The sequence below is a fragment of the Rhineura floridana genome, chromosome 1, assembly GCF_030035675.1.
Source record: "Rhineura floridana isolate rRhiFlo1 chromosome 1, rRhiFlo1.hap2, whole genome shotgun sequence".
Taxonomy (NCBI): Eukaryota; Metazoa; Chordata; class Lepidosauria; order Squamata; family Rhineuridae; genus Rhineura; species Rhineura floridana.
In genome coordinates, this window is record NC_084480.1 from 158648606 (window position 1) to 158667109 (window position 18504).

Sequence of the window (18504 nt, forward strand, 5' to 3'; positions counted from 1 at the left end):
TTTTGTTGGGGAAATTGCATTCATCACCCAACAGCACTTATTGTATTGCTTGTGCCATCCCAACCCCTGTTTCCTTTGCTCCTTCAGCATCTTCTTGCTATCTTCGCCAAGGGGATTCACTTTTATGTCAGTTGCCCTCCACTTTTCCCCCAGAACATGTTATCTTCTTGTTTCTTTGTCATCTGCCCAGCAAATCTTTCCCTGCTCTTTTATGCAGAATTCTGGGGAAACTGAAATATTTGCATGAATGATATTATTTGGTCTAAGAAACAATACATAGCAATACTGAATGTGTATTCACATAACACTAAAATCATAAGTTTAGCTTTACAAGGACAAGCCTTGGGTTTGTGTGCTTCTTCCTTCTCCAGTGCAACTGTGAAGAGGAGTTCAGAAGTTATCGCTTCCATTTTGGACTAACCACAGCTTGTTGTGACATCCAAATCCAGACAAATTACAGTTAGTCTTAACTGTGGTTAGGGGAAGCAAGCCGATGTCAAACCATAGTTTATGAAGGAGACTTGTTTTCACTAACCATAGTTGAGATTAACCACAGTTTGCAATTCAGATGTAATGCTGTCCAATGGAAGCTTCCAATCTTGCAGCTGCACTGAAGAAGAAAAGGCGAGGGGCAGTAAGCAAGCCCAAGGTAATATAAAACTGGTTTAGCATTATGTGCGAAGTAGGCCATTGTGTGATCTATAAAATAAATGTCACATGCACTATGATGCAGATGCAAATCTAGGCACATATAGAAGAGTGATATTCAGGTACTGTTCTTTTTTTCCAGATCATGTTTCTCTGCACTGTCCCAAGAGCTAAACATGGCTTGCAATATATTGTTTGCACAGTTTCCATTTTATTTTCACAATAAACTATTCAGATCAGTTAAACTAAGAGATTCAGGGATATATATATATATATATATATATATATATATATATTGGGGGGGGAATAAACCTTTCTGCTGCTATATGTTTCAGTGGAAAAAATCAGATTTGAAAAATGCATTGTTTCATAAAATTGGTAACATAATGGATACAATATCAGACAAATTAACAGGTTTTACAGGGTAGTTGTGTAAATGTCTGCTCAGAAGTTAGTGCCATTAAATTCAAGGGAACTTATTCTAAAGTATGTTTATATAGGATGACAATCTCAAAGTTTTAATATATGTTCAATCTCATTTAATTTATGGGAGTTGGAAGTGTTCCAAAAATCCATATCACTGGACTTATTTCTGAGCAGACATGGTTAGGATTGCAGCCTTAGTCAGGGCCAGCCAGTGATGTTGCTGACTGAACAGGAATTTTAATCAGAATATTGTGATACCAGTTGAATAGGGATGGAAAATCTGTGGCCCTCCACTTAATTTCATGATGATGATGGGAGCCCAGAGGAAGAGAGAGATGCTGGGCAGGGGAGGGGTAGTATAGAGAAAAAGTGTGGTGGCAAAAAGAGGATAGGGGGTGGTCCTGGTCACTGCCATCATGTGACCCCTGACAGATTCCCCCAGAGGGAATGCAGCCTTTGCCAGAAAATATATTCCCCACCTCTGCACTAGAGTATGCATAAATGTAGTAATAGTAGATATAACCCATATAAGTAATTGCTTCTGTTACTGTTGTGATAAGGCAGGTATAGAACCTGTCAGCATGTTCACTTGTAGCTGATGGAATCCTGAATTCAAATATTTATTTGTAAAGTAATTTGTATCATGCCTTTCAGCCCTAATAAATGTAAATGTACTGCCTTCAAGTCGATTCCGACTTATGGTGACCCTATGAAGAGGGTTTTCATGGGGCTGAGAGGCAGTGACTGGCCCAAGGTCACCCAGGGAGCTTCATGGCTATGTGGGGATTCGAACCCTGGTCTCCCAGGTCGTAGTCCAGCACCTTAACCACTACACCACACTGGCTTTCCAGCCCTATACAATATATATAAAAATATTAATTAAATGAATAAAAGAACTAAATACTAGAGTGAACTGAACTGCAACTCACAGCAGCAGGAAAAAAAACCTTAAATCACTGTAAGTATTCTTCTAAACTATATGTTCTAAACTACATTTCATGGGGTTTTTTTCTTAACTGGTTGTGGACAAATCTTGTCTTTATAAAGGGGTTCCCCCCCCCCGATCCCCACATCAATAAATAAAGCAGTCCCTTAGCATACTTTTTCAAACCTGCCCTTGTTTCTGTTTTTCTTTCTGTGAAACTTAACTAAGGGAACAACAGCCTGCAGAATTGTGTCCACATTCCCTCCACCCTTAAGCTTAGGTAAAGATTCATTGTCAATATCATCATTCATTATAATTTGCTTTTAACTAGGAGCACTAACCAGCTTGAAATCCTAGTTAAAAGCTATTCCATGTTAGCATCAGTGACATTGTAACCTTTAACAGCGATAAAGGTCAGTGGTGATGGGATTTATTCATGAGAGGGAGAAGAGGTAGTGCACAATATTGTTGCCTGCCTGGATCCATTAACTGGTTTAAGGAAGTATTATCTCTTATCAGTTAAACAAACGTGCAGTATTTGTTTCTCACACAGGTGCTTAATTCATCTCTGCTTAACTATTTATCTTGATACTTTGTCACTGAGACTGCTATTGAATGAAATAATTGTGTGAGTGCAAGGATTTCTGCTAGCATGACAGGACTTCCCCCTCCCTTCTCCCTCCGTATGTGACCTGCACTGTCCCCACATTTGCTCCAGAGGGTTGGGAGAATCCCCAGAACAGATTTAGGGGTGCAATGGAGGAGAAGGGGAGAACCATCTGTTGAGCAAGGAACAATCCTTGCAATGACTGAGCATTCACCTTACCTCTAAGTTGAATATAACTTGAGACTTTTCATCACCTGAAATGGACCCCCTCCTTCCCCACTGCCTTAGTCCCTTCCCTTTTTTTGTTCTCTCCTTACCAGATGATGGTGTGGTAAAGGCATCTTTTTATGTTGTTCCCCCTCCCCTTTTTAACATTTACCTATGCATTGTGCAACGGGAAAAAACCACCTAAGCTAACAGCAGTACCTGCCGTCATCATTTCCCCAGAACTGACTTAAGAGGCACTTCATAGAAGCTGATTGGGTTGGTAAAGTAAGGACAAAGTGCTCTCCTTTGCTGGCCAAGACAATTTTTGTGCAGTTCCTGTACTGGTTGCATACGAAGTGCTTCACCAGCCCAACCATTTGCCTTGAGAGAATTCTATGCATTTGCCTTTGTGAAATTCCTGATTGCCAGGCAAGTGGTTGAAGATGAGACATCCAGCATCCAGTATGTGCCAGTGCTGGAGTTTTGCCACTTGCTGGTACTGAACTATCAGTCCATTAAGAAGCTTGCAACAATAATACAATGTATTATTATTGTGACTTATTTGTAGGGCTTTTCCACAAAATCCAGATTTTTTTTATATTGTTCCTTTTGTGTAAAAGTATTTAACTAAGTGGCTCTATGTGCATGGCATTTTTTGTTATGTGCCTTCAAGTCGACTGAGACTTATGGCGACCCTATGAATCAGCGGTCTCCAACAGCATCTGTTGTGAACCACCCTGTTCAGATCATGTAAGTTCAGGTCTGTTGTTTCCTTTATGGAATCAATCCATCTCTTGCTTGGCCTTCCTCTTTTTCTACTCTCTTTTGTTTTTCCCAGAATTATTGTCTTTTCTAGTGAATCATGTCTTCTCATTATGTGTTCAAAGTATGATAACCTCAGTTTCATCATTTTAGCTTCTAATGATAGTTCTGGTTTAATTTGTTCTAACACCCAATTATTTGTTTTTCTTGCAGTCCATGGTATGCGCAAAGCTCTCCTCCAACACCACATTTCAAATGAGTTGATTTTTCTCTTATCCACTTTTTTCACCGTCCAACTTTCACACCCATACATAGAGATCTGAATGATCCTGATTTTAGTGTTCAGTGATACATCTTTGCATTTGAGGACCTTTTCTAGTTCTCTCACAGCTGCCCTCCCTTCCTAGCCTTCTAATTGCTTGACTATTGTCCCCATTTTGGTTAATGAATGTGCCAAGGTATTGATAATCCTTGACAAGTTCAATGTTCTTGTTGTCAATTTTAAAGTTGCATAAATCTTCTGTTGACATTACTTTAGTCTTTTTAACGTTGAGCTGTAGTCCTGCTTTTGTGCTTTCCTCTTTAACTTTCATCAGCATTCATTTCAAATCATTACTGGTTTCTGCTAGTATTATGGTATCATCTGCATATCTTAAATTATTGATATTTCTCCCTCCAATTTTCACACCTCCTTCATCTTGGTCCAATCTTACTTTCCGTATGATATGTTCTGTGTATAGATTAAATAAATAGGGTGATAAAATACACCCCTGTCTCACACCCTTTCCAATGGAGAACCAATCGGTTTCTCCATATTCTGTCTTTACAGTACCTCTTGTCCAGAGTATAGGTTGCACATCAGGACATTCAGATGCTGTGGCACCCCCATTTCTTTTAAAGCATTCCATAGTTTTTCATGATTACACAGTCAAAGGCTTTCCTGTAATCTGTAAAGCACAGGGTGATTTTCTTCTGAAATTTCTTGATCCGTTCCATTATCTAATGTATGTTTGCAATATGATCTCTGGTGCCTCTTCCCTTTCTAAATCCAGCTTGGACGGCTGGCATTTCTCACTCCATATATGGTAAGAGCCTTTGTTGTAGAATCTTGAGCATTACTTTACTTGCATGGGATATTAAGGCAATAGTTTGATAATTACTGCATTTCCTGGGATCCCCTTTCTTTGCAACTGGGATGTATATTGAATGCTTCCAGTCTGTGGGCCATTGTTCAGTTTTCCATATTTCTTGACAGATTTTACTCAAAATTTGGACTGATTCAATCTCAGTAGCTTGTAGCAACTCTATTGGTATGCCATCTATTCCTGGTGATTTGTTTCTTCCAAGTATTTTAAGAGCAGCTTTCACCTCGCATTCTAAAATTTCTGGTTCTTTATCATATGGTTCCTCCGTGAATGAATCTGTCATCCTGGCATCTCTTTATAGAGTTCTTCAGTGTATTGCTTTCATCTTCCTTTTATTTCATCTCGGTCAGTCAGTGTGTTTCCCTGTGGATTATTCAACATCCCTACTCTTGGTTTACATTTCTCTCATCTTTTGGAATAGGGCTCTTGTTCTACCCTTTTCGTTGTCCTCTTCCTATACAATAACTATTGTAATAGTTCTCTTTGTCCCTAAGCAATAAACCATGGCTTACCATCTCCGCTGAATCACTTCCATCTTTCCTCTCCCTTTGTCAAGCCAGGAGCAATAAACCACAAGCCTTGGCTTACCATGATGTGTGAACCAGGATTTGTGGCTTGTTTCCCCCAACCAGACCTAGGTCAGTAAGCCAAGAATTAATCTTGGTGTAACATTGTGGTTTGTGTGGAGAGAAACAAACCATACCTACTGGCTCTGACATCACAGTAAATCAGAGCTTGTGATTTGATGCTCCCAGAATGATGAAGGGAGGAGTGAAACAGGAACCATTTAGCAGCATGCATTATGGTCATTTATGGTAAGCCATGGTTTGTGGCTTACTGTGATGTGCCACTGAGACCAATGTCTTTGATAGAGGGTGATGTTTTATCCCTGCCCAGGCTGCTTTGCGCTACCATGGAAAAATGGACTTCATTTTACTTAGAAAACAAGCAAAGAGAATGCGTGAACAGATCAGAAATGAGAGTCACTCTTAACAGAAGTGCATAAAGTTGTACACCTTTGCTCATGTGAACATAAACTTAGTTCTTCAGTATGTTCGCTGGAAAGTCTTAATTTATTAGAGTAGCTGAAGTTGCAAATATATCACACATAGTGTATGTATAGGGGTTTTTTGGAGGGGATTCCCTGAATATATTTAAATGTGTGATTTTGGAATGAAGCAATTCTTGGTGTTGGGCATGATCCTAGAAAGGTTTGTCTGTACATAATATTTATATACTAGCTTGCTGTATTTGTGGTAACCAGCTGACAACCATTTTACACCTTGAAGTGCTAGGTTGTAGTGACTCTAAATAGAATAATAAGTACAGTTGTTGTTTTTTCCACAGCATTGGGATAGATATTGGCAACTCTGAGCGATCATTCATTGCCACGCTAGACCAGTGCTATGAGTTAACAAAGACCCTGAAGTTCACAGGTAGGTGAAATCATATAGATTTCAGCTGTTTTAGAAATGAGAGATACAAATAAGAGGCGTTAAAGAGGCTTATTTTGGGTAGCTTTTGCATTATTTGTCAGCATCTCAGTAGCTAGGATTAGAAAAAGTCTTCATTAAAATAACAAAAACTTCACGTTGCTAATGATTTTTAGATAGCAGAGAAATCTAGCCTCTTGGTGGTTGGGCTCATTGGACTTTTTTTTGTAAAATGAAGTACCAATTTTAAATCAAAGCTATTTGTTTTTATTCTAAACATGTTAACTATGTTTTACCCTGAAATGTATCTTAAAGAGGCAATGTTTTCTTTAGGTCTGTATTGTTAAGTGGAATTTCACATAAATGAAATTTCCTGTTGCAAGAGAAAGTGGCTGAGAAGATCAGGGTGATGCACAGGCAGAGTAGCAGAGACTTAACAAGGGATAGTACCAGAATCACAGTCCAGTGGCAGTCCAATATCCAAACTCAGGGGCACCATAAGACGCAAGGTCTAGGGCTCTAGGCAGTTCAGAGTCCAGACACATGGGGGTCCAGCTATCAGGTAGGTAGACAGTACTGGTGCAAAACTGAAACCTGCTACATTTGTATTCTGAAAATGATGTGCAATATGTTTTTTTTAATTTATATTTAAAAACCACAGAGTTGTTGTAAAGACATTGTTCCAACACCTGTACCTGGAGCGGAAAGCTTTTAAACCTGAGTCTTCAAAGTCTGCAGAGCTGCAGGCCATCCAGGTTGTTTGAAGTTTGGTCCACTCATAAGAAGTATCTTATGAGTCAAGTATTCCTTTTCCCTTGACCAGTTCTTATTCCTCAGGTGGATATGTCAGCATCTGGCAGCTAACTGAGCCTGGGCCTTTAGGCACTCTAGGACTCAGTGGCCACTCGGCATTTGCCTCTGATTCCTTGTCTGTGTCTTGAGTGGGAGGTTGGGTTGCCATGTCCCTTGAACACCCCAGATCTGTTTCACTGTCACTCAACATGCGCTGCTCCTTGAGGAACTCCAGGTCATTCTCTGGAGAGGATTCCTTCAGTGGGGGCATTGACAGAAGAGATGGGAGGGAAAGTAATATCTCAGTCTAAGTTTCTGCAGCAGACTATTACGTTCCTCTTTGTATCATACATCACTAAGGATTACTTCATATAATTTTTCTTGCAATAGTGTACATGGGTGTCAAACTGGGCATGCTGACAGGCATGATAATTATGCATTTTTGTTTTACTTTGTGTAAACACATAGAGAACCTGCTGCCAGTTATGGCTTGCCGATGAATATGTGAATGGTAAAATACACATGTACCTGAGCAGTGTGCCATTTGAACAGAAAGAGCATGCAAATACCAGAGTGTGCCAACATAGCAACTGTGAGAGAAATTCAGCTAGGCTTAAACTTTTGACACCTTTGTAGTATAGGAATAATTGGGATCAACTGATTAGCCTGTAGCATACAAGATGCATTAAACTCCCTTTTTCAAAGCCAAATTTAATTAATGTATTTCACTGTGATATAATAATTTTTTTAATGATCCATGAAACTGTCAGAATGCCAGTCTAGATAAACTGCAGGGAAATCTTAAGGCTAGAATTGTTAAATGTACAGAAGACCATCCTTTATTGAAGGGAGAATTGGCATGGCTTCTGCAAAGCTGTCTTGCAACCAGTCCCAGCGCCAGCGGGCGGCCACGTTGGGACCCTGTGGCTGAGAGGGGGCCCTGCTGCAGGGACTGGGCAGCTGTAGTTCCTGCTCTGCGATCCACACTAGTATTGGATCGCAGACTGTGTGCCCCGTAACCCAGTGCTGGTGCGGCGCAGGAGCCACCCTCCCAGGCAACACTTCCGCGTGCTGTATATGCATGCTTGCCATCACCCAAGAAGGTGATGTGGGTGTCAACTGCCATTTTTGGTGATGGTGGGCGTGCATGCGCTGACGCAGCCGGGCCTATTTAAGCCCCCGGCAGTGGCGCCTCCACGGACCTGCTGCAATCTGGTGCCGGCCCTGCTTGCAATACCAGTCAAAGAATTCTTTGAAAACATTCACATACATGGATTGATGTTCCAGCAAACATTGACTAGAATCCAGAGAAGTATGCAACTAGCTTGGTGTGCTCAGGGGACTCCCCCACTCCCAATATGGACACCAAAAGCATTTGGTAGGGGTCTGTTGAAGTAGGAGTAGTAAAAACATATCCTACTGGGCATGTGCAAGTACTGCATTAGGTGTTTGGATCTCAGCCTTTGTATATTTTGGGTGTACAAAAATATTTTGATACAAATCCTTCACCAAAGTGGTCATGGGGTAAAAGGATAGCTCCTCTAAGGTATAAGGAATAAGTTTACTGGCAGCACTGGCATCTGTAGAATCCAAGAGAGATTTCAGAAAAGGAGGTAGAAGTTTGGTAGGTGTCTGGATAAATAATCTTGGCCCATCCAACCCATTTCCCTGAACACAAATGGGTGATTCTGCTCATTTCCAGCCAGAGAGAGAGAGGGGGAGAGACATAGAAAGTAACTTTATTAAAAGGAAGCCCAAGGACTGAGTCTCCACTTCTGTTCATTTTCCATGTGATCGTTTTAAATCTTGAACTAAAACCTGCAAAATTATTTTGTTAAGCTGGCAGATGATACAAAACAGCTATCTTTTACAAAACATCCTAAATCTGGTCACCTGGAGGCAATTCATGCCAAAGCCAGCCAAGTGAGTAGGTAATTTGCAGTTCTGCTATATAGGGTTCCCACTTCATCAACCACTTAAAAATTGTAATACCACCCTCTTTCTCACTTCCCCAGCAAAGCTGTATGACAGGGTGGGAAACCTTTCTGGCTCCTGGGCTCAGCCAAACTCCGGGGCTTAATTGGCAAACTTTGACAGATGGATGAGGCAACCCACCTGCCAGTCACATGATTGTCAGGTGAGTTGGCTTGCCCACCTGTCAAAATCCCTTCCGCGGGGTACCCAGGCTTAGGAACCACAGCTCAAAGGACATTGCTAGCCCTTTACTAGCCCTATGCTTTGCAAGTCTCCTTTACTTCTTTCCACCTCTGATGTCGGAAATGGAAAGGAGTTGTGCATTGTGGGAGAAGCAGCTTCCATTGAATGGAAATGGCTTCCCCATACTTGAATAAGGCACATTGCTACCAGCCATCAGCTGATGGGTACATCGTGCTGTAGCAAGGGAACAATTGGAAGCCCACTTTAAGCACCCAGTTGTTCCCTTGAAGCCCTGCCCTTACCTGCCCCACACCTTACATCATGTATGACGTCTGGTGTAGGGCAGGTGGATGTGGCTTCCCCAGAACAGCCTGGTGGGCCAAGTTTGGTGCGCAGGCTGAAGGTTCCCCACCCCTGCTGCATAAGCTACTCCTGCAGTAGTAGTAGAAGTTAGTGAGAGGGAGATCTGTGCTGTCACAGTAGTCTTCAACCTTTTCAGATGCAGGAGCCACTTTCAACCTAAACATGCATTTGGGGATCCATTTCTTAATATTTTATCATATATTTGTATGGTGATAATGTTGCTGCTGCAACCCACCTTAGGTCAGGTCACTACTTGGTAGTTGGTCCTGACCCACCAGTGTTCTATAGGATGAAAGTAGGGTACAGTTGTCAGTCATTATGTGGAGCTATCTCCTGTGAATGGAGGAAGTTGGTAAGACCTCCAGACCTACCCAATGAGGGTAGGAACAAGCTGCCCCTGTTCTATGGAACAGCATGTATAACAGACACCTACTTTCTGGAAACAGTTGAAGACATTTTTGTTCTGAAAAGCTGGATAAATGGGTCTCTGTCAAGGGTGTCTACTTTGTATTGTTTTTGTTTTGTTTTTAAAAATATCTGCTTTTTGTGTGTTTTAAGGGGGGGTTGCTGTTTTTATCATACATCATGTTGAAAAACTTGGGTCGAAGGTGATTAATAATAATGAAGCAGGCCTACTTAGTAGCCAAGTCTTGCTGTTGAGAATTAATAAAAATGTAAAGGGTCAGAACTCTTTTTAAAGCCATAGCATTGCTAGGTGGTCTCCAGCCTCAACCTCTGTGGTCTTAGATGGATTTTTGTAGGAGAGTGCGGACCCTGGCAAGTCAATATGGTGAAGGGATTCCTGCTTAAGGTTCTTTGCATGTACAGTCCGAGTCCTGGTCTCAGGAGTAGGATCTGGGGCTTCGTCAGGGTAGACTGCAAAGTGTTGTTCTTTGGACTGGGCTCCAGGCACGATTGAAGAATGTGGGATCCCTAAGACAGACCCCAACTGGTCTGTGTCTCTGCAGACTCTCCCCATCTCCATCTGAAGTGCTGGAGGACTTGGGACACAACAGCCAGAGTAGCCCTATGCTGGTATCTGTCTTGTAGATTTAATGACAAAAAGAAGGGCCGAGAAACGTTAGCTTTCCCTGAGCAGACTGGTACAGCTTTCTAGTATTGCATGGCCAACAATGAGAGAAGGAACTGGATTCTGGGGACTGGAATTATCCTTTATTCTGATATAATAGTAACAATTGAATGGTATCTACTTGTATCTTTTCTGAAAACAGAAGAAGCAAAAGCATGCTAATAACTTTAGTAGTGGCATACTGTTGTGTAGGCTTCAGGAAATAGAAGAAAGGACTTGAGGCATAGTGTGGGCAGGGCTTGCCTGTAGCCTGGGGCTCTTGGAAATGATGTCTCTGGTGGACTGTGGGTCAGCTTGGATGACGAGTCTGAGGAAGGGGGTGAGAGGTACAGTCAGCACTGATGGTTGGTTCAGGCTCAAAAGTAAGGTGACCAAGACTATGCGGAGGGTAAGGAGTAGCAGCTGCATAGCTGGAGGCCACACATTGTTACTTGGGAAGGGGAGATGTCTACACCACCCTGGTAGTGCTGTAGTCAACACAGCTTCCTTCAGTGAAAGAACATGGAAGGGCTATCCATGAACTTAATGACAAGGGCTTGAGGTCAGAGGCTTCTGAATATGCTGTGCTGGGAGAAATGGAAAGAGGCTTTGGAAACATACCGGTAAATCTGTCAATAAAGCCTTTTATCTGCATCATAGTTGCCTGGTTGCAAGATTCCCTGTGAACGGAGGTGGGCATGCAGGCCTTGATCTGGGGTGTGTGTAGAGGCAAGCCCCAGTCATACACAGTAATCCAAAGGGAACCCAGTTATTCTCAATTTTGCTCTCTTCCCTAAGCAGAGATGGTGATGTCTCCAGAACAGCACATCTGTTGCCAGGCTATGAACCACTGGTTATATAGTTTTCCTCTTAACAATGAAACACAAATGGTTTTGTGGGGCGGGGAGGAGTGTTGTTTGTTAGTTGCTAATAATGAATTCTCTCACACTAGGATAATACTTTGAACAACCTTGTTGAAAATGTCCACTCCTGATCCTCCCATGGGAGGAACTCCTCGTCCTGGGCCTTCTCCTGGGCCTGGGCCTTCTCCTGGTGCTATGCTGGGCCCCAGCCCTGGACCATCTCCAGGTTCTGCACATAGCATGATGGGCCCCAGTCCTGGGCCACCATCAGCAGGGCACCCTATACCACCACAAGGGCCTGGAGGCTATTCTCAGGACAACATTCATCAGATGCATAAGGTAATGAACCATAACACTGCTTTGTTTGTCTGGATCTTTAATGGCACCGCTGTGCTTTCCTAGGGTAGAAAATGAAAAATAAGGGATTAGTGCTGTATTTTCCCTTCCTTTTTGATCCCCCCCCCACATAATGAAAGTTTTCTCAGTCTTATGTTTCAACATAGGGGGAAGAAACTATTTTAAAAAAATGTGTTTTTAACCTTTTTTAAAGATGTTTTTAAAGATGTCTTGTTTTAATGTATTTTAAGGTCTGTTTCCATGATGTTTTAAAGTGTTTTTGGTGCTTTTGTCTGCCGCCCTGGGCTCCTGCTGGGAGGAAGGGCAGGATGTAAATCAAATAATAAATAAATTAACAGCACAATCCTATGCATGTCTACTCAGAAGTAAGTCCCATTGAGTTCAGTGGGGCTTACTCCTAGGAAAGTGGTGTAGGATTGCAACCTAACTCATCTTCAACACCTTGAATAGCAGCCATATTACTCACGGCTTTGCTGAATAGGTTGTGCTTTGTAAGCATAGCTTAGGTCTTTTGTTGGAAGTTTTTGTTTAAATAGATTTTAGATACTCAGCTTTATATAATTGTTGCAGCCAATGGATTCCATGCATGAGAAAGGAATGTCTGAAGATCCTCGTTACAGCCAAATGAAGGGCATGGGAATGAGGGCTGGTGGACACACGGGAATGGGACCTCCTCCAAGTCCAATGGATCAGCATTCTCAAGGTATTGCTTTTCTCCGGAGTAATGTGGATCAGATTGCTAGTTAACTCTGTAGCCATGAGACAAAGTACTGAATTTTGAGATAGAATCACCTTTGAAAGCAAAGAAGAATTGCTGCAATGTATATATAATATTTTTATCTCATGACAGCTGAAGAAGGAATGCAGTCTTCCAGATAACATAGCTGCCATGATATGCTACAGTGCCTTGCGAAAGTGCTCAGACCCCTGACCAGTGCTCTTATATTACAGTAGGGCCCCACTCATATGGCAGGTTACGTTCCAGGTCCCCGCCGAAAAGTGAAAACCGCCGGAAAGTGGGACCCTACTGTATTGCAGCCGCCGGGCTCCAGCTGACAGTGATCAGCTGTACCGTGAGAGCTCCCCGTGCTCCAGCTGATCACCTATAGTGCGCGATCAACTGTAGCACGGGGAGCTCCAGCCACCGCGCTACAGCTGACAGCAATCAACTGTAGTGTGGGGAGCTGGAGCACAGCGGCTAGAGCTCCCTGCGCTACAGCTGATCGCCCTGCTGGCTCCGTCATATTAGCAGAACGCCGAAAAGCAGGGCCCTACTGTACTGAATTACAAATGGTACATTGTAATTTCATTCTGCATGATATTTTATTTTAAAACACTGAAACTCAAAATCAATTATTGTATGGTGACATTGGTTTTATGCTGGGAAATGTTTGTAAGAAGCGTATGAAACTGAAACATGTTGCTTGCATAGGAATTCCACCCCTGCGCATTGGAAACTCCCAGTTTACACAGATGAAAGAAATTGTCCTATCAAGGACAAATTTGCCTTACCGTTGGTCTCCACCTGTGAACCATTCAAGATGCTGTCACATTGTCCCGATAAAACCCCCACTGTTGAAGGATCATTGGTCAGGCTGTGGATCTGAAGGAAAATGAAGACCAAAGAGCATTCTGCAGAAGTGAGAGATGTAATACAAATGCATAGATTAGGAAAAGTGCACAAAATAATATCTAAGTGTTTGGATATCCCAGTGAGCACACTTGGATCAATAATCAGGAAGTGGAAGCTGCGTCACACCACCTAGGCACTGCCGAGAAAAAGCTGTCCTTTAAAATTCAGCACTGGAACAAGAAGAAGGCTTGTGAGAGGTCAACAATCACTTTGAAGGAGCTGTAGAGTTCAGTGGCTGGGAGTGGAATAATGGTGAACCAGTCATCCATATCAAGATCTCTGCATGACACTGGCCTGTATGGGAGGGTGGCAAGAAAGAAGCCGTTACTCCAAAAGTACCATTTGAAAGCACATCTGGAGTTTGCCAGAAAGCATGTTCCAGCTGCAATGTGGGAAAAGGTTTTGTTGTTAGATGAGACCAAGATAGAGCTTTTTGGCCAAACTCAAAGCGCTATGCTTGACACAAACCTAACACTGCCCATGCCTCAAGACACACCATCCCTACAGTGAATTATGGTGGTGGCAGCATCATGCTGTGGGGATGCTTCTCATCAGCAGGGACTTGGCATCTTGTTAAAACTGAAGGAAGAATGGATGGAGCAAAATGCAGGGAAATACTGCAAGAGAACCTGCTTCAGTCCACTAGAAAACTGAAGCTTGGGAGGAAATTCACTTTTCAGCAGGACCATGATCCCCAGCACAAGGCGAAAGCAACATTCAAGTGATCCAAGAACAAAAAGGTGAATGTCCTACAGTGGCCATATCAAAGTCCTGATCCATTGAGAATCTGTGGCGCTCTTTGAAAATTGTGTTCCACAAGCGATGTCCAACCAACCTGGAGCAAATCTGCCAAGAAGAATGGGCCAAAATCCCTCCGACACGGTGCAAAGCTGGTACATACCTACCCCAACAGACTTAAAGTGTTATTGCAGCAAAAGGTGGCTCTACCAAATATTAATGTGTGGGGGTCGAATACTTATGCAAGCAACATGTTTCAGTTGTTTACGTTTCTTACAAACATTTCCCAACGTAAAACCAATGTCACCTCACTGTAGTTGATTTTGAGTTTCAGTGTTTCAAAATAGAATATCATACAGAACAAAGTTGCAAAATACCATTTGTAATTCAGTAATACGAGAGCATTGGTCAGGGGTCTGATTACTTTTGCAAGGCACTGTATGTTATCTTGATTAAGTAAAAAAAATAGTGTCTTGTAGCACTTTAAAGACTAACATATTTATAATGGCATAAACTTTCGTGGACTGGAGTCCACTTCACCAGTTGCATTAAGTGCTATCCGGAGTTACAAGAAGATTGATTTGGAGGGTGGAGAATTGTGAATGCTGAAGGAAAGGAAATGCAGAAAAGTACAGATGGTGACAATTTCCTTATTAACAATGACTGTTCACAAAAAGCAGTAGTTGATAACACAGACAATCTGGTATTAGTAAGGCCTGTAGTGTGATAAATATTCATTGTAGCTTAGAACCTCTTGTTGTATTGTATTTCAATGTTTTCATGTTGCAGTCTCCCTTTGAATTTCTTTCTTCAAGGAAGGCCATCTTAAAATCGGTTATAGACTGACCTGGAAAGCTGAAATGTTCCTCACTGCTTTTTCTGTGTTGCTGTTTTTGACATCAGCTTTGTGTATTCTTTTGCATGAAGGCTGGCCTGTTTGTCCTATGTAGAACGGAGAAGGGCATTATTGGCAGATGATGGCATATATCACATGGGAAGATGAGCAGATGAATGAATCCTAATGACATTATCAGGTTCTGCAATAGTGTGGCCAGAGAGTGGTTATGGGGACCGAGGTGGGATTTGGATTGGACACAGGATGTTCCCTTTTCCTTTTTCCCTGTGACCTGTTGTTGGTGGCACGTAGCTGCTTCAGGTTGGGGAAGTGTCTGTAGGCAAGTGACAGGCCTGTGTGAGAGAGAAGGGTCATTGTCCAGGATGGGCTGTAAAAAGAAGAGAGGTTTAAGTGCTTTTAACTGGGACCTGTACGTGACAACAAGTCGTGTTCTGTCATTTTCTCTTCTACATCTGCCTGTAGTAGATTGTTTCTAGGTGACAACCTGGCCTGTGTTTTCACCTTGTTGGGTGGGTATTGTAGCCTGAGGAATGCCTGATGTCAATTTTTAGGTATGAGTGACCCATCTTGTGAGTCTGAACAGATGTGGCTATATCATAGGGCTTAACTGCAGACTGTGGATTTGTGTGTTCTGGGTGGAAGCTGGAAGCATGTAAGTATGTGTAGCAGTCAGCACGCTTCCTATATAAGGCGGTGCTTATATGTCCCGTATGTGCTTCCATAGCAGTGTTCAGAAAGTGGACCTCTGCGTGGAGAGGCCTCGTTTCAGGTTGGTGAAGGGGGAAAAGTTATTGAAATCCTTCTTAAAGTGCACAAACACCTCCAGTCCCTAAGTCCGGATTATAAAGGTGCTATCAACATGTCTCAGGTTAATATTTAAGGTGTCACAAAACTTTTGTTTTTACCGCAAGAGATTAGCAGAGGCTCCCCTCTGGAAACTGATCAAGTAAAGCTGTGTAGGAGAGTAGGGCTCTTGTTGTTGTTGTTTTTAGTAAGAAAGAGTTTCAATTTTGAGGGCTACTGCAGCAGTTGTTGTTTTTCAGCTGGGCAAATTAGTGGATGCAGCAGGCAGCAACATTCCTGCACCTACTTTCTGCTACTGGAATGACTGGGAATCTCTCCTCTGCAAACATTTGGAATGCTTATGCTCTTTATTCATAGCAAATATTGGCATAATGATGGTGTATATTTTTACCCGTTTTGATGACTATATATTACATTGTTGTAACCCATCCTGGGATCTTATGGTGAAGGGTGGGTAAGAAATTATATATATATATATGTATATATATATATATATATGTATATATATATATATATATATATATCTCATTTTAGACAGCTAATTTAAAAAGATGGATGTAGCATCTAATTAAAAAGAGAGAAAGACCTCAGTTGATGACTGACAAAACTCTTAAAATGGTTAAAGAGAGAAGGAAAGCAAAAGGAGACAGAAACATGGTCAGAACCCTAAATGCAACAATACAGCGACTAGTACGTAGGGACAAAAAGAGCTATTACAATAGCTATTGTATAGAAATAGAAGAGGACAATAAAAAAGGTAGAATCCTATTCCAAAATATTAGATAAATGAAAGGGAAATTTAAACCAAGAGTAGGGATGTTAATCAACAAGGGAACACACTGACTGACCGAGATTAAATAAAAGGAAGATGGAAGCAATACACTGAAGAACTCTATAAAACAGATGCCAGGATGACAGATTCGTTCATGGAGGAACCATATGATGAAGAACCAGAAATTTTAGAATGTGAGGTGAAAGCTGCTCTTAAAATACTTGGAAGAAACAAATCACCAGGAACAGATGGCATACCAATAGAGTTGCTACAAGCTACTGAGACTGAATCTGTCCACATTTTGACAAAACTTTGTCAAGAAATATGGAAAAGAAAACAATGGCCCACAGACTGGAAGCGTTCAATATACATCCCAGTTGCAAAGAAAGGGGATCCCAGGGAATGCAGTAATTATCAAACTATTGCCTTAATATCCCATGCAAGTAAATAATGCTCAGGATTCTACAACAAAGGCTCTTACCATATTTGGAGTGAGAAATGCCAGATGTCCAAACAGAATTTAGAAAGGGAAGAGGCACCAGAGATCATATTGCATACATACATTGGATAATGGAACGGATCAAGAAATTTCAGAAGGAAATTACCCTGTGCTTTATAGATTACAGCAAAGCCTTTGATTGTGTAGATCATGAAAAACTATGGAATGCTTTAAAATAAATGGGGGTGCCACAGCATCTGATTGTCCTGATGCGCAACCTATACTCTGGACAACAGGCTACTGCTGGGAAGAACAGAAGGAAATAGAAAAAGAGGAAGACCAAACAAAGGATGGATTGATAGGAAGCCACAGACTTACAAGATGTGAACAGGGTGGTTTACAACAGATGCTACCGGAGCTCGCTGATTCATAGGGTCGCCATAAGTCGAAATTGGCCTGAAGGCACATAACACCCACCCACAGCATCTATAAAATGCAAAAGTATGTTTAAAATAAAATTCTGTTTTAAACTTGATTGTGGAAAGTACACAGCAAATTGATATTCATTCTCTCTTTCTCACTGCCCACCTTTCTCTCTAGGTTATCCTTCTCCACTTGGTGGTTCTGAGCATGCATCAAGTCCAGTTCCAGCTAATGGTCCTTCTTCTGGCCCCCAGATGCCCTCTGGTCCTGGTGGAGTCCCATTAGATGGTACTGACCCCCAAGCGCTAGGGCAGCAGAATCGTGGCCCAACTCCTTTTAACCAGAATCAGCTGCATCAACTGAGGGCTCAAATCATGGCCTACAAGATGCTTGCCAGAGGACAGCCTTTACCTGAGCATCTTCACATGGCAGTACAGGGAAAACGGCCAATGCCTGGAATGCAGCAGCAAATGCCAACTCTACCTCCACCTTCTGTATCTGGAACAGGACCAGTGCAAGGACCAGGGCCTGCCCCTGGACCAACACCTCCAAACTACAACAGACCTCATGGTAAGTATGAGCTTAAGTGCATTCTTAAAGATTTTCCTGGGGTCATAGACCACAAAGTGCCTCTCCTCTCTTCTGCTAGAACCACACCTTCTTCTCCCTCTCCTCCTCATAGATTGATACAAACTGTGGAGGAAGAAAAGCCTTACTCTGTGTGTGTGTCTGTCTAATGTATACACAGGTATGGGAGGGCCAAACATGCCCCCTCCTGGACCCTCAGGAGTTCCCCCAGGAATGCCTGGGCAGCCCCCTGGTGGACCCCCAAAGCCCTGGCCTGAAGGTAAGGCCTTAGTATGTGTAGTTTCATTGTAGTTTAGCTTTGTGTTTAATTTGTATATTGAAATACATTTTACATAAACAGCAAAATCCCATGGCATGTTAAAGACTTAACAGGACTTTTTTATTGGTTTCTGCTATAGCAGACTAGTATGGCTGCCCTGTCTAATCTGTATAAAACGTGGACTGGGTGCCATTATCACATTGTTTCAGTGATACCAATCTGGCCATTTTTTGCTGAG

General features: G+C 42.2%; 1 protein-coding gene across 14 annotated transcripts in view; it reads left to right on the plus strand.

Annotated features, from left to right (window-relative positions):
• SMARCA4 (SWI/SNF related, matrix associated, actin dependent regulator of chromatin, subfamily a, member 4) overlaps positions 1 to 18504 on the plus strand; it is a 111657-nt gene that overhangs the window by 2985 nt on the left and 90168 nt on the right. For all 14 annotated transcript variants that reach the window (XM_061639614.1, XM_061639594.1, XM_061639625.1 and 11 more), the window contains exons 2-6: positions 6068 to 6156; positions 11487 to 11736; positions 12325 to 12457; positions 17597 to 17989; positions 18168 to 18266. In XM_061639614.1, the coding sequence (XP_061495598.1) occupies positions 11515 to 11736; positions 12325 to 12457; positions 17597 to 17989; positions 18168 to 18266 (847 nt within the window). In that variant the 5' untranslated portion in view covers positions 6068 to 6156; positions 11487 to 11514. The remainder of the gene's footprint in view (positions 1 to 6067; positions 6157 to 11486; positions 11737 to 12324; positions 12458 to 17596; positions 17990 to 18167; positions 18267 to 18504) is intronic.